General features: G+C 42.5%; 1 protein-coding gene across 1 annotated transcript in view; it reads left to right on the top strand.

Moving 5' to 3' along the window:
• Nucleotides 1-14829, top strand: part of MALRD1 (MAM and LDL receptor class A domain containing 1) — a 367497-nt gene that overhangs the window by 346167 nt on the left and 6501 nt on the right. The window contains exon 29 of the mRNA XM_060248396.1: nucleotides 13135-13198. Coding sequence (XP_060104379.1) covers nucleotides 13135-13198 — 64 coding nt within the window. The remainder of the gene's footprint in view (nucleotides 1-13134; nucleotides 13199-14829) is intronic.

The following is a 14829-nucleotide window of genomic DNA, read 5'->3' as shown; positions in this document are numbered from 1 at the left end:
ATTTTCTATGTGGTCAAGGTTTATCTTGCACTGTCCAGTCTGCTAATTAAGATCCTCTGCCCAAACCCTGCTCTATCCTCACCTGCAGAGGTGAAGTGGGTGGCCAACTAGAGACAGGGTTGTCTTAGTAGTGGCTCCTCCCGTTTGGAATTCCCTCCGACTTGGAACACCCTTGATAGTTTAAGGATGGAAAGGCTCTAAATGAGATGCTGACAGAAAAAGAAGCCAAGGCCATCACACGATCTACCTACTGTGTTATCTTGTTTTCCTCCAAGGAGCTCAGGACAGATTGCATTGGTCTTCTTTGGAATGCAGCCTCTCAGCAACCCTCTGAAGGAGGCTAGACTGAGCGAGTATATTTGGCCCAAGGTTACATAGTGACCTTGATGGCAGAGGAAGGATTTGAATCAGAGTCTTCCTAAACCTTTGCAATGGCAAACCACCCCGTAAAAAAAGTCTGCCGTGAAAACGTTGTGAAAGCAACGTCACCCCAGAGTCGGAAACGACTGGTGCTTGCACAGGGGACCTTTCCTTTTCCTTCCTAAACCTAGTCTGAAACTCTAATCCCTACACTACACTGGCTCTTAAAAGCTTGTTGCAGAATGCCTGCATTAACTGACTACAGAAGGCTGTTACCACCAGAATTAGTTCTTGAAGGAGTTTAAGACATTGACCAAGGCTCTCACATGTCATGCTCTGTAGCTCTTCAGCAATGGGAAGGAAGGAAGGAAGGAAGGAAGGAAGGAAGGAAGGAAGGAAGGAAGGAAGGAAGGAAGGAAGGAAGGAAGGAAGGAAGGAAGGAAGGAAGGAAGGAAGGAAGGAAGGAAGGAAGGAAGGAAGGAAGGCAAATCGATGGAGAGAGGGAGGGAGAAGTGGAAAGAAAGCAACTTTCACTTTGGATGAATTCTCCCAAGTCCAAGCTGCCTGCTGGCTTGGCTTGGAGATGTGATTTAAAGAGACAAATGCCTTCTCCAAGCCAGCCAATAGGTCAGTGGGGGCTTTGAGAGCCACACAATATGTGTGAATGAGACACTGTATGCCATCTTGGGGGGGGGTGCCGCCCCCAAAGTGACACCACTTCCTGTTCCCCCCCCCACAAGTGGTGGCCATTTTGGGGAAATTACATCACTTCCTGTTTCCAGCAAGGATCCCTCGCAAGTGGTGGCCATCTTGTGGAAGTGACATCACCGGAAGTGACATCATATCCTGTTTCTGAAGGCGTGCATACACATAGGGGGGGCCACATAAATCTTGGGCCCCGGGCCCCAAAAGCCCTAGCTACGCCACTGCAGTGGTTGTAGAGAGGATGAGGATTAGGCGAGATCAAGCCAAAAATATTTCTTGAACCCAAGTCTTTTAAAGGTGCTGGACCAGTCAAAACAACAATAACAGCATCTGCTCACTTTGGTGCTAGATCACAGAATTCTTGGCACAGTTAACTAAGCAGGAGTCAAGTTGCACCTTTAAGATCAACAAAGTTTTATTCAGAATGTAAGCTTTCATGTGCTCTCTAAGCACACTTCATCACGAGGGGATCAGCCACAATACCTGATCCCCTAGTCTGATGAAGTGTGCTTAGAGAGCACACAAAAGCTTACATTCTGAATAAAACTTTGTTGATCTTAAAGGTGCAACTTGATTCCTGCTTTGTTCAGCTGCTTCAGACCAACACAGCTGCCCTCTTCGATCTATCTTGGCACAGTATTTATGCTCTAATAGACAGTTTGGAACTTACATTAGTTGGGAGAAATGAAGTGCATCACTTGTACCTCCTGTCCCCTCTACTTTTGGAATACCCAGATTTCCTTCCTCATATTGGGAAGTACAGCCTGTCCCTGCTCCAGCATTTCAGGACCAACTGTGAAAATGTACTGGGTGGGGCTGTGCAAATACATTTCTTTAGAATGAAACATGATTTTAGAACCAAAAGAAGCTTACCAGGCTTGTGACCCTGGAGTATGTGTTTAGAAGAACTCTTATTTTGGGGTGAGGGGGAGAGAAGATGCGTGGCTGTATTACAACTAGCAAACCATTTCATTCAAATTTGCCCTTCACAGAGCAAAATAATTTTGCAAAAATGTGCATGAGTGCCACTTCCAGCAACTGTCTGTGTTGGACTTTTTTGTGTACAGTATATCAAGACTTTACCCAATCATCTGGAAAAGTCTTTTGCATGAGTGAGACTTGCACTGGAATGGAATGCTGTACTTCAGCAACAGCCAACCCTGTGGCTTGGCAGAAGAATGTATCATTGCTACAATGAAAGACAGATATAGGAATAATTCCATCGCTTCCAGTTAGCACGGTGTGAAATGTTTTGCGCAGAATTCCCAAAACTATTAGAACATGAAGGCTTTGCATATTAATTATGTTTTAACTCCAGAGGTTTAGAAAACAGGACTAGGAAATAGCTAGCGGGCAGCATCTGTTTTCCTCTTTCACTGGCGGCTGTCTGCCTTGACTGAATGAGGGTAATGCCCTATAATGACTTTCAGCTGACTGGCATATAGCAAGGGAATATTTATGTCCATCCAGCTTTCATTTTATCTCGAGGTTAAATTAAACTTAAAGAAGCCAAAGCAAAGATATTTTATCAGGCTTAACTGTATTGATTCATTATCGCCAATGGCCATGGATCTAATGAGCTAATTTTTTTAAAGCATGTTATGCCTCTCTGATAAATCAATCCAGAGAACCCAGGCCACCCACAGAAACAAGTTTGTCATAGAAAGGTCTGCAGTGATTGGCTTGTCGCATTGAAGAAAAGCAGTGACTTTGCAACACATGAATAAGCCTGTGTATTATCTGGCCTCTGCAAATTCACATATGAATGAGTGTATACTAGCCATGATGCCAAATATCTATATGTCTATTCATAATAATTCTACCAAATTTAGAAACTCTGCTTTTTCTATTTGTGCCATTTTACATTTCCTTGCACTGATTTTTCCTATTGGATTGACATAATTTACTATTATTTTTGTATTAATTGCATATGAATGATGATCACATGTAAACTGCATAAAATAAATGGATGAGAAATACCAGAAACAAAAATGGGTGAAATGAAAGGGTTCGTTATGACAGTAAAAAGGAAAAGAAGTAGGAAAGGGTATATTTGTGTGTCCCTACAGACAACATTTACCTGACCTGATAGCCTAGGCTAGCCCAGTCTTCTCAGATCTCAGAAGCTAAGCAGAGTTGGCCCTTGTTGGTAGTTGGATGGAGGACCAAGGAAGTCCAGAGTTCCTATCCAGAGGCAGGCAATGACAAACTACCTCCATCTTATCTCTAGCCTTGAAAACCCTATGGGGGTTGCCATAAGTTGGCTGCAACTTGACAGCACTTTCCACCACTACACACATTATGATTCTGCAAATTGTTTCAAATAAGATAGCTTCAGGCAACTGTGCTTTCAAAAAGAGTTTTGTAGAAAGAGGCTTAAGGAGAATTGGGGAAAAGGAAATAGGTGTGATCCAATGGATACCACATGAAAATACTGAAAGATGCACCACATCCCGAAGTAGTCTGTTTATCGTCTAAATGTTACCTTTTAATAGAATCTTTAGAATTATTTTTCCCTAGCCAGAAAAGCCTCATTGTCATACAGTGAAATAAAAAGCTTAGATTCATTCTGGCTTTATATTCCCCTCTCCCGCCCCCCCAAAATGCTATTGATAGCTATAATATTATACACAGGTGACTGAACAGAAAGAAATGGGGTGAAACGGTGCTTTGATATTTGGAGGAAAACAACAAAGTCATTTGTTCCTTGAAATGGAAGCAGGCATGGCAATGATGAGAAAGATAAAGACCCCATTAAAAGCATTATGAAGGGGCAGAAAGTGCCTGAGGCGGAAATGAAGTGCAGAACTAGGCAGTCCTGGCAGTATATTAAGAGCCTAATCAAGCATGAGAGATACTGGTGGAGGAATTCTGAACCAATCAAAAAAAGTACCACTTGAATTTGACTTGAGTCCGTCTTGAATCTTCTGAACAGGAGAACAGAATAGACAGGGTTCATGGTGGGCTGGGGATTTTTCATCCTCTGTGCATCAGGACAGGTACTGATGAAGGAGAGTTTAAGTTATATTTGACAAACCTTTAATTTACTTTTTAAAATATGTATTCGAGGGTCAAGTTAATCTCAGTAGGTTGGTGAGCATTTGTTGCTTTTCAACCTTTTTCCTTCTCAAGAAGATAAAATCCAGGTCAATCACATAATGAGGCTTTTTTTTTTTTTAGCAGGAACACACATGTACATAGTTCCAGCTGGGTTGGTGTCAGGGGATGTGACCTAATATGCAAATGAGTTCCCACTGGGCTTTTTCTGAAAAAAAAATTCCTTTACATAATAGTCACCCTAGTTCATAGATAGAAATCAATGCATTTAGACTGGAGTACTTCTGCTTAGGATTGCACTGAACAGGAAGGTTTTAGATTTATATATGTATGTATGTATATACTGGTTGTGAAAGAAGTGTGTATGATTTACTCATTCCATTGCCACTTCCAGGTCTCTTGTAAAGGGGGAGAGATCCAAATTCTAGCCACACAAGGGCATTCCTCCCTCTTGATCCCACCTTGATCACCCATCTCACTATCTTTTCAGAAGACATAGTTGCACAAGACCAAGCACTCAAAATGAATAGTATGAAAGCCAAAATTCAGAAGACCAGTGATAACAGCAAATGTCAACTTTACAATACAAAGGATGAGACAGTTGTTCACATGGTCCATGTCTGCATTAGAATGCTCAAACTTACTATAAAGAATGTCACAATAGAGTTGCAGCCTATGTTGCACTGGAATCTTTGCAAGAAGTATAGCTTACCATCAGCCAGAAATGCAAGGGAGCACAAAACAGAAAAGATCATGGAGAATGATGAAAAAACTATTATTTGAGATTTCCAATTACAAACAGATAAATACCTGGAGCATAACACCCCCTGATATCACAATTGTAGGAGAAAATGAAAAATAGGGTTTGGATCATTGACACTGCAATCCCAGGAGACAGCAGACTATAAAAGAAAGGAAAAGATCACATTATTAGAGTTAGAGCATCTCTGGGAGAAGAAGGTTATCATTGTGCCAGTTGGCATTGGCGCCCTTGGAGGAGTGTTTAGAAGTCTCAAGAAACACTTGGACTCCTTGAGCTTTGAGCAAGTGACACCAGCTCAGCTCCAGCAGATAGTGTTGCTTGGAACAGCAAGAGTCCTGTGATTATACCTCTGCAATTCCCAGGAACTTGGCTAGATCTCAAATTTCAGAACATCATTTACCAATCTAATACCTGTGTTAATTGTTCTTTGTCATCGTTGTTGTTGTTGTCATCGTCATCAAGGGATTTGTGCACTGTAGCATTCTTGTCCCGTGTTATAAAATTGTGTTTGGTGCTTTTTGCAGCAAACACATTTGCAGTTTTTGCTCCCAAAACTGTACATGGAGTTTTCCCAATTCTAATAAATAGTGAATGTGCCTATCATAAAGCCATGTGATACTACCATGAACCTTCCTGACCATAAAGGTCATCTTTGTGGGCCCTGCTTTGGGTGCCCCTATCATCTGAGGCTAGATAGGTGGCAACCCAAGGAAGGGTCTTCTTGGCTATGGCACCAGAATTACAGAAGTCCCTCTCCAGGGAGATTCATCTGTATCCATCCATCATTGTCTTTCACCTGTATCTCTCTATCATTGTCTTTTACCAATAGGTGAAAACTTACCTGTTTTGTCTGGCATTCCCTACTTCCTGCGTATGTTTTAACTGTGCATATTGGTTCTGCCCCATCATTCAAATACAGTTCAAATATACAAAGTAGCTCCATGCAGTGGTGGCTAAATTAAAAATGCATCTAAAATTCAGGATGCTACTCCATGGCTCTTGATTAGGTTTGATTGTGATCAATACCGCTTTCCTCATCCTTGATTAGTGTGGAGGGGGCTGCTGGAGAATGTCTGTTACACAATCACTAGTTTCTGTTGTGTTATGTGGTAAGTTCAGCAAAAGCAATTCTCTGCATCATCTACTTTGGGGATCTAGTATGCTCCAATTTTTACATCAGCAGTGGGATTTTTTTCCCATTATGTTATAAAGATAAATACTGTCTGAGCTCTAAATATTTGTTTTTTCTAGAAATGCAGGCTGCTGGCAAAAAAAAAAAACCCTTCAAACTGATCCTTACTTTTGTTCTTTTGGAGCTTAGACTGTTTTCCTTTTGTATACAAAGTATAGTCATAGGAATCAGTATACTTTTCTGGCCTATTTTTTGATTATTTTGGAAAAAATTGTGAGCTGTGGGTTAGCTTATCCTTTGCTGTAAAGTGGCGACACAGCTTCAAACTCCATGTGAGACCTTTAGAAGGCTAGACTGTTCATTATTCTAACCATGAGCTATCATTTCCAATAAGGGTAATGTCTCTGTCATGTCAGCAAACAGGAAATATTATGTGATTAGCCCAAGACACTGTTCTATAAGCCATGGAAGTACAGTCTTAAAACTTTTTAAAAGGAGCATGTGACACCGCTGACTGGACCTTTGAGGGAGCCCACAGTATGAAAAACAATCAAGGTCGTAGGTGTTCTTTGTGGGTAGGTGTCAAGTGATGATGGACTGGAGGTAAACCTGGTAAGCAAGCATGGAAGTGTGCAGGGATAGGCAGACTGAGAGCTCCATCTGTGCTTGAATAACAAGTTTAGCTTAGGTTAGCAGCTCTGTTGAATTAGGTGGAAATATGCTGGCTTCTTTGGTTATCTGATTCTGGGAACTGGGAGCTGCCACACCATTTTATCTACATCTGTGGTGCTAAAGAGCAACAGAGACCAAGCCGGCAGTTCCATTGACTGTTAAATGATCAAGTTGGTATAGCTGAGTCACTCTATTAGACCACTTGGTTTTGGTCTCCTGATGTCTCTGAGATAGCATCCTTTTTCATTTCCCTGTGATCACTGCCAGGGCTGCTGTGAGCTATTCTGCAGCTCCAAGAAGGTCCCAGCCACTGTGTCAAGAAAGAGGTGACTAGTGAGGCTGTACCCATCAGTTCCTGCTACACTATATTGTAATGTCCTTTAATAACAGCAATTATTGACATTTTTGAGAAATTTCCTAACTTGGGAGTCTACCTGTTATCGTTGCCCTCATGCCATTGATCTTGCATTGCAGTATAAGCCAATGATAAACATAATCTGCAGCCATGTTAGTCTGTCACAGCAAAAATAAGCAGTCTTACAAGTGTTTATTGTATTCTGACTTTTTGTTCATTCTGCTGTGCATCTGATGAAGTGCCAGTAGTCCACAGAACCTAATACTAGAATTAAAATGTGTTCGTTTTCAAGGGATCTGTTTTTAAGACTTCTATTTATCATATTTTTATTATTGATTAGTTGGACAGCAAGCTGATTCCCTAGAGCAAGCAATGTTAGCACAAATGGCAGTGCAGGCTATTCTAGTACTCCAAGAGAGTGCATGTTCTTGAGACTGGCCCAGCATTACCTGTACTTCTGTTGAAGTGTGTCTTGTTCTTTATCAGAGTGTCTCCATGCCACTTATCATAAAACTACTAGGATCAGGACTAAAAGAGAAAGGCACTAGTGAAAGATGGTGGTAGCAGTTGTTACATGCAATCCCAAGTCACTAAGAATTGTTTCTGGCAATGGTTTTAGGTGTACATTTTAAGAAAACCTTAACTCCATATCTAAAAACATAGTCTTGGAATGGCAGGATCTAATCACATGTATTTGACTCTATATGTTTGTTTCCCCCACACACACCCCATGTGTACCACAGGATCTATTGGGAGTTCTATGCACAGAACTTAATTCCCAGGTATACATGGGCCTGATTCAGATCACATTGCATGAAAGGACAGAAACTGCCCTGGAAAGCTACTGTTTGCCCCCTTGGGAAAAAGTAATGTGACCTAGTTGGTAGGGCAAATAGCAACCCTTGTGTTTTCAGGACTGGCAAATGGTTTGGGAGGACAGCTTAAGCCTTCTTTCTGCACATGCCATGGTCCCATCCAGATTTTTTTTTTTTTTAAATAAGGTTTTGGAATTAAGCTTTAAGCATGGAACCAACAGACCATGTCTATCAATGGAACCCATGTGGGTCATGATGAGGACATTGTGATGTATGATAAGGACTGAGAGACATGTTCAGAACTTGTATCAGAGAGGCAGGATTGATAGCTAGTCCTTGCCAAGTAAACAGTCACAAAACCAAATTTGCTGCCACATAGTCTATGAAAGATATATGAAATAAGATACAATTATAAAAAAAGCAATGAGTATAATGCCAAGAGGGTTTACTTCAACTTCATACTGTAGCTGGCTACAGAGTGGTACCAAAACGTATTAATAGTGAAGTCCTTGAAACAGTGATTGTTTAAGACTGAGTTGTGCAGGTGAAAGACTGAGATCGCTGCTTCATTTCTATTGACAGTGAAGTCAATTGGATGTAGCTCTGCAAATTGAAGGCCTCATGAGGTCAGTGGGGCAGGTTTGGAATATGTGGCTTTAGAATTCTAACCATATAATTAAATTTCTAAAGTGACTTTGACTCAACATCTATTTGTTGGAACCACAAAGTTCAACTGGCAGGCCACTTCTAAATACATTTGGGCTTTTTAAAAAAAAAATCTATGCTGGGATCATTACATTTCCAAGTGGAGAGGCTGCTACTGCCTTTAATAATGCAGAAATAAACATAATAATTTTGAGAATTAAGAAAATAAAAAGCATATAGCAGCCTGTTGTATGAGACCAGGGGTCCATTGAGTCCAGCATCCTGTTTCATACAACAAAAAATTGGAATACTGTGTACAATTCTGGTCACCGCACCTCAAAAAAGATATTATAGCATTGGAAAAAGTCCAGAAAAGGGCAACTAGAACGATTAAAGGGTTGCAACACTTTCCCTATGAAGAAAGGTTAAAACGCTTGGGGCTCTAGCTTGGAGAAACGTCGACTGCGGGGTGACATGATAGAGGTTTACAAGATTATGCATGGGATAGAGAGGGTGGAGAAAGAAGACATTTTCTCCCTTTCTCACAATACAAGAACTCGTGGACATTCAATGAAATTGGGTTAGAACGAATAAAAGGAAGTACTTCTTCACCCAAAGGGTGATTAACATGTGGAATTCATTGCCACAGCAGGTGATGGCAGCTACAAGCATAGCCAGCTTCAAGAGCGGATTGGATAACCATATGGAGCATAGGTCCATCAGTGGCTATTAGCCACAGTGTATTGTTGGAACTTTCTGTCTGGGGCAGTGATGTTCTGTATTCTTGGTGCTTGGGCGGGGGGGCACAGTGGAAGGGCTTCTAGTCCCACTTGTGGACCTCCTGATGGCACTTGGATTTGTTTGTTTTTTGTGGCCACTGTGTGACACAGAGTGTTGGACTGGATGAGCCATTGGCCTGATCCAACATGGCTTCTTTTATCTTCTTATGTTCTTAACCAACTACTTGCCCTGCAGGGCAAACAGGGCATAGATATCAAGGACCCCCACCTGTTACCAGGGATCATTTTCAGAAAAAGAGGTGCCCGGAGTTAATTAGCACAACACATTTGCATAACTCTTTTGCATATTCCACACGCCGTTGACATCACTGAAAAGTGTACTAAATTATATCAGCTAAGCATCTACCTTAAAATGCTTTATGAATTATAATTGTCATAACAAAGCCTTATTCCCATCAAACTTTTTAAATTACTTTCTTCTATGTGGCCACAGTGGCATGATGAAGATTTCCATCCATCTGCTTGATATGTTTTGGTTATTTTCCCTTTTTGTGTGTGTGGGGAAAAATATTAGAAAGTTTGTCAAATCTTAGAGTTCAGCAAAACTCTCACAGGGGGTTTGAACAATGGAGCCTAGAAGCAAGGGGTTTTTTTGGGGGGAGGGGGTAAGAAAGAAAGAACACAATAAAATTTAGAGGATCTGGTAGGCTTCCCAATCCCCCGCCCCCGGCAGGGGACTCCCCGATTTGGAACCTCCTCCCCAGTTCGCCAAAAATCCAGAAGCGGGGGAAAAATGGTGGCCCTTCGCTTCCCACCCAGCCCCGATCGCAGCAGCTTTTCCTTGCCCCCTCCCTTCCCTTCCCACCCAGCCACATCACAGCAGCTTCTCCTCACCCCTTCCCTTCCCTTCCCACCCAGCCTCATTGCAGCAGTGTCTCCTCACCCCTTCCCTTCCCACCCAGTCCCGATCACAGCAGCTTCTCCTTGCCCCTTCCCTTCCCACCCAGCCCAATCGCAGCAGCTTCTCCTCGCCTCTTCCCTTCCCTTCCCACCCAGCCCCGATTGCAGCAGCTTCTCCTCGCCCCTTCCCTTCCCACCCAGCCCTGATCACAGCAGCTTCTCCTCGCCCCTTCGCTTCCCACCCAGCCCCATTGCAGCAGCTTCTCCTTGCCCCCTCCCTTCCCTTCCCACCCAGTCGCATCACAGCAGCTTCTCCTCACCCCTTCCCTTCCCTTCCCACCCAGCCCCATTGCAGCAGTGTCTCCTCACCCCTTCCCTTCCCACCCAGCCCCATCACAGCAGCTTCTCCTCACCCCTTCCCTTCCTACCCAGCCCCATAACAGCAGCTTCTCTTTGCCCCTTCCTTTCCCCTTAGGTTTCCCAATCCCCAGCTCCCAGCAAAGGATTCCCAGGTTTTACAGGCTTTCCCTAGCCAGCTGGCTGGCGAGGGAAGCTCCTCCCCCACAGTAACCCTGTACCTCTAGATCTTGGGCAGACCTGCAAACAGGTACAGTTTTAAAATGTGTTTGTGCCTTTAAATTGGAGCAGGAAGTACTTCATGGGGAAGGGTTAGCAACAGCAGACCTCGTGAGAGTGCAGCCCCTCTGTTTGTTTTGCTTTCCTTTCGGACAAGTGAGTGTGTGTGTAAAAGAGCAGCATAGCCCCTGTACTTTCCAGACCTGGTTGTGGAGGCACCAGAGACTCCTGCTTTGTTCTACTGCTTCAGACCAACACGGCTGCCCACTTGCACCAGAGACAGTTAAGTGTGTGTGTGAGTGAGAGAGAGAAAATGGGGGGAGGGGAGGGAACTCTATTATTCCCTATGGAGACTTATTCTCATAGGAAATAATGGAGAATTGATCCACGGGTATCTGGGGCTTTGGGGGGGCTGTTTTTTGAGGTTGAGGCACCAGATTTGCAGCATAGCATCCAGTACCTCTCCCCAAAATACCCCCCCCCCCCAGTTTCAAAAGCATTGGACCAGGCAGTCCAATTCTATGAGCCCCAAAAGAATGTGCCCCTATCCTTCATTATTTCCTATGGAGGGAAGGGATTTAAAAGATGTGTGGTCCCTTTAAATGTGATGGCCAGAACTCCCTTGAAGTTCAATTATGCTTGTCACACCCTTGCTCCTGGCTCCGCCCCAATATCTCTTGGCTCCACCCCTAAAGTCTTCTGGCTTCACCTCCAAAGTCCCCAGATATTTCTTGAATTGGACTTGGCAACCCAACGATCTGGAGCTCTTCTGCTGTGAGCTCCTGCCAAAAATGGGGCTTGCCTGCTACTGCCTCCAAGCACTTATTCAGATGTGCTGCCTCTGGATATCAAGGATACATTCAGTTACCCTGGCTAGTAGCCACTGATGAACATCTTCTCTATGACTCTATCTAACCCCTTTTTTAAAAGGCTGTCTTTTGTGGCTATCACTACTTTATCTGGCAATGGATTCCACAGTTTAGTTAGCCGCCCTGAGCCACTTGTGGGAAGGGCGGGATATAAATTCTAAATAAATAAATAAAATAAAAATAGTCACTGAGTAAAGAAGTATTTCCTTTGGTCTGTTCTGAATCTATTTCCCAAGAGCTTCATTGGGTGCCCTGGAGGTCTAGTATCATGGAAAATGAAGGAAAAGCTCCTTCTATCTACTTTCGGCACCCCAGGAATAATTTTATAAACCTCTATCATGTCTCCCTTCAGCAATCTTTTTTCCTGTTGTTTAAAGAGGCCTATTAAGCAGCTGAGTTATTGCCAGTACAATCCTATGGAGAGGTGTAACCTTCTAAACCTGTTTACTTCAATTGGTTCAGAAGGATGTAATTTTTCCCAGGATTGTGGGTCCTATGTGGTCATTAAAGAATAGAAGCTCTTTAGTAATGTGACCGGGACTGCACAACTTGGCCAGAATTTTCTTGGGAAGAAGCTGTGAGGGGGAAGGAAAGCTGAAGACGGGAGCAGATCCTTCAGTTTGGAGCCCCTCTCCCCACTTCAGGGTCATCAGAATGTGAGGGGGAGGGATATGTCTGCTGGGCACACCATTATTCCCTATGGAGACCAATTCTCATAGAGTATAATGGAGAATTGATCCATCGGTATCTGTGGGGCTCTGGGGGGCCTGTTTTTTGAGGTAGATGCACTAAATTTGCAGCATAGCATACAGCACCTCTCCTCAAAACACCCTCCAAGTTTCAAAAGGATTGGACAAGGGGGTCCAATTCTCTGAGCCCCCAAAGAAGGTGCCCCTATCCATTATTTCCAATGGAGGGAAGGCATTTAAAAGGTGTGCGGTCCCTTTAAATGTGATGGCCAGAACTCCCTTTGAAGTTCAATTATGCTTGTCACAACCTTGATCCTGGCTCCACCCCCAGTGTCTTCTGGCTCCACCCCCAAAGTCCCCAGATATTTCTTGAATTGGACTTGGCAACCCTAGAGCAAATAAAGGTAGGTTGGTTGGTGTGTGAGAAGGAAATAGAAGGGGAGAGGCTGTGGGGACTTTCAGGGAAGGGGAAATTAGATGCCCACCCCCCAACAAGTTCTTGTGGGTCTCCCGCTTGTGTTTTTTGTATTTCCAACAGTATTATTTTAATGAGAAGGATGTCACTGTCATTAAAATTTAGGGCTCTGTTTGTAGAAAAAGTCAAGCAGGAACTATTTTGCATATTAGGCCACACCCTCTGACATCACCATTGTGTCACACGGGGTTTTTTGTAGAAAAAGCCCAGCAGGAATTCATTTGCATATTTGGCCACACCCCCTGGCACCAGTCCAGCTGGAACTGTGTTCCTGTGTGTTCATGCTCCAAAAAAGCCTCCTCCCTCCCCCAATCTCTACTCTTGATTTTATCCTGAAGCAGTTTTAGTATGTAATACCTTTTGATATTGTGTCTTTTCAAGGAAACCTGAGGAGCTCTTGAACACTTCCTTTGCCAACCCATTGTATGAGGCTCACAGTGTTAAGGTAGGTGGAAATAGCTTTCCGTATACTTCTGAAAGTGGGTAATATAAAGCTGCAATTGTTTCCCAAGTATATTACTCATTGAAAGAGGTGGGAGACTCCCATTGGGAATGTATTTAAGCAAAGAATACAAGTATTGCAAAGAAATAAGCTTCATTTCTATTACAATGTGCACTTGACATGCTAGTAAATACCACTTTGAAGGCAATTCAAGTTTAGAATATCTTTCCAGCCACAGTTTCTTTTTGCCGAATGCTGCTAAATCTGAGAAATACCACTATGAATTGCCAGTCTCAATGATGCACAAGTTGTTTTTTAGAAGCAGTTATTGAACATGTAGCATTCTCTTAATTTGCTAACCAAGTGCACAACTGTAAAATTGACTTAACCAAATTTCACAGAAAATGTACTCATTGGTTTGAGAGGGGTTTTTTTTTTGTTTTGTTTTTACAATTTCATTCGGGGATTGCAAATTAAAGACTTTATTATTCTTATAAAAGCACTACAAATAGGATTGTGACTCTATTTTGTACACACAGCTTTCATGTTTCATAAAAAGGAGATGAACACTGTGGGCCAGAAATTTTCCTCTGCATTAGATCTCCACGATGGTCCTGATCACATTTACAATTACTTTGCAGTTGACTTACAATAACTATTAATTCTATCAAAAACAACTAATCAAAGGGCTTATCTAGACCGGTTTAGAATGAAAAGGAGAAAACAAAGCCAATTGCATCTTCTCTGTCCCACTCTGATCAGTGCTATAGCTTAGGACTGTTATAACAAATAAAATTTCTTTTATCTCTTTATGAATATGCAATGAGATTTTCTCAGCTCTTAAGCAAAATTAACAATGGCAATGTCTTTTACTTTAATGACAAGATTCCTCCCATCTAATTTCAGATAAGATTCATTGACAAACTCACAAACTGGGTTTGCAAGAGTGCTTCACTGGATATATTCCAACTGCTGTCTTTCACGTTTTGGCTGTCCACTTACATATCAGTTAAAACATATCAATGAAATTACTTGTTTATCAGCAGATTGGAGGGGGGAAAAACGATGTAGACATGTACTTATATGGGGGCAATGCTTCCTGAGAAATATGCCAATGCCCCCTTTGAATTAATTGTAAAGGTGCTGTGGTTCAGTGGTAGAGCATCAGGTTCAATCCACAGTAACACTGGATGAAAGGATCAGGTAGCAGGTCGTGTGAAAGACCTCTACCTAAACCCTGAAAGTTGCTGTCAGTCTGAGTCTGCAATACTGACTTTGATGGACCAAGAGTCTGATTCAGTATTAGGCAGCTTCAAGTGTGAATTCTTAGCTTTTGTTTTATTTAGTCATTTTTTTCAATAAAGAACATCTCTTCTTAAATGAATCCTTCTGAGAAGTAATTAAAGATCAGACATTTCTACATGGAAGTTGCTATCATTCCTCTTTTTAATATTCAGTTCAATTTAAATAAAATAGCCTTCCAGCACATCAGACTTACTATGGTTGCTGCTGCTTCAAGTTGGTTTATAACAGTCCTCTTTCTCCCAGAAGATTGTCAGTGCTCAGGTTTTGGCCTTGACTCAGGTTTTGGGCTCATTCTGAGGGCCTCAGGCTGGCAGGCTGGAAACCGATAG

This window comes from Heteronotia binoei, chromosome 10 (genome assembly GCF_032191835.1).
Source record: "Heteronotia binoei isolate CCM8104 ecotype False Entrance Well chromosome 10, APGP_CSIRO_Hbin_v1, whole genome shotgun sequence".
NCBI classification, from domain to species: Eukaryota; Metazoa; Chordata; class Lepidosauria; order Squamata; family Gekkonidae; genus Heteronotia; species Heteronotia binoei.
The sequence above is the reverse complement of the archived record's forward strand: the minus strand, read 5'-3'. Positions and strand labels throughout refer to the sequence as shown.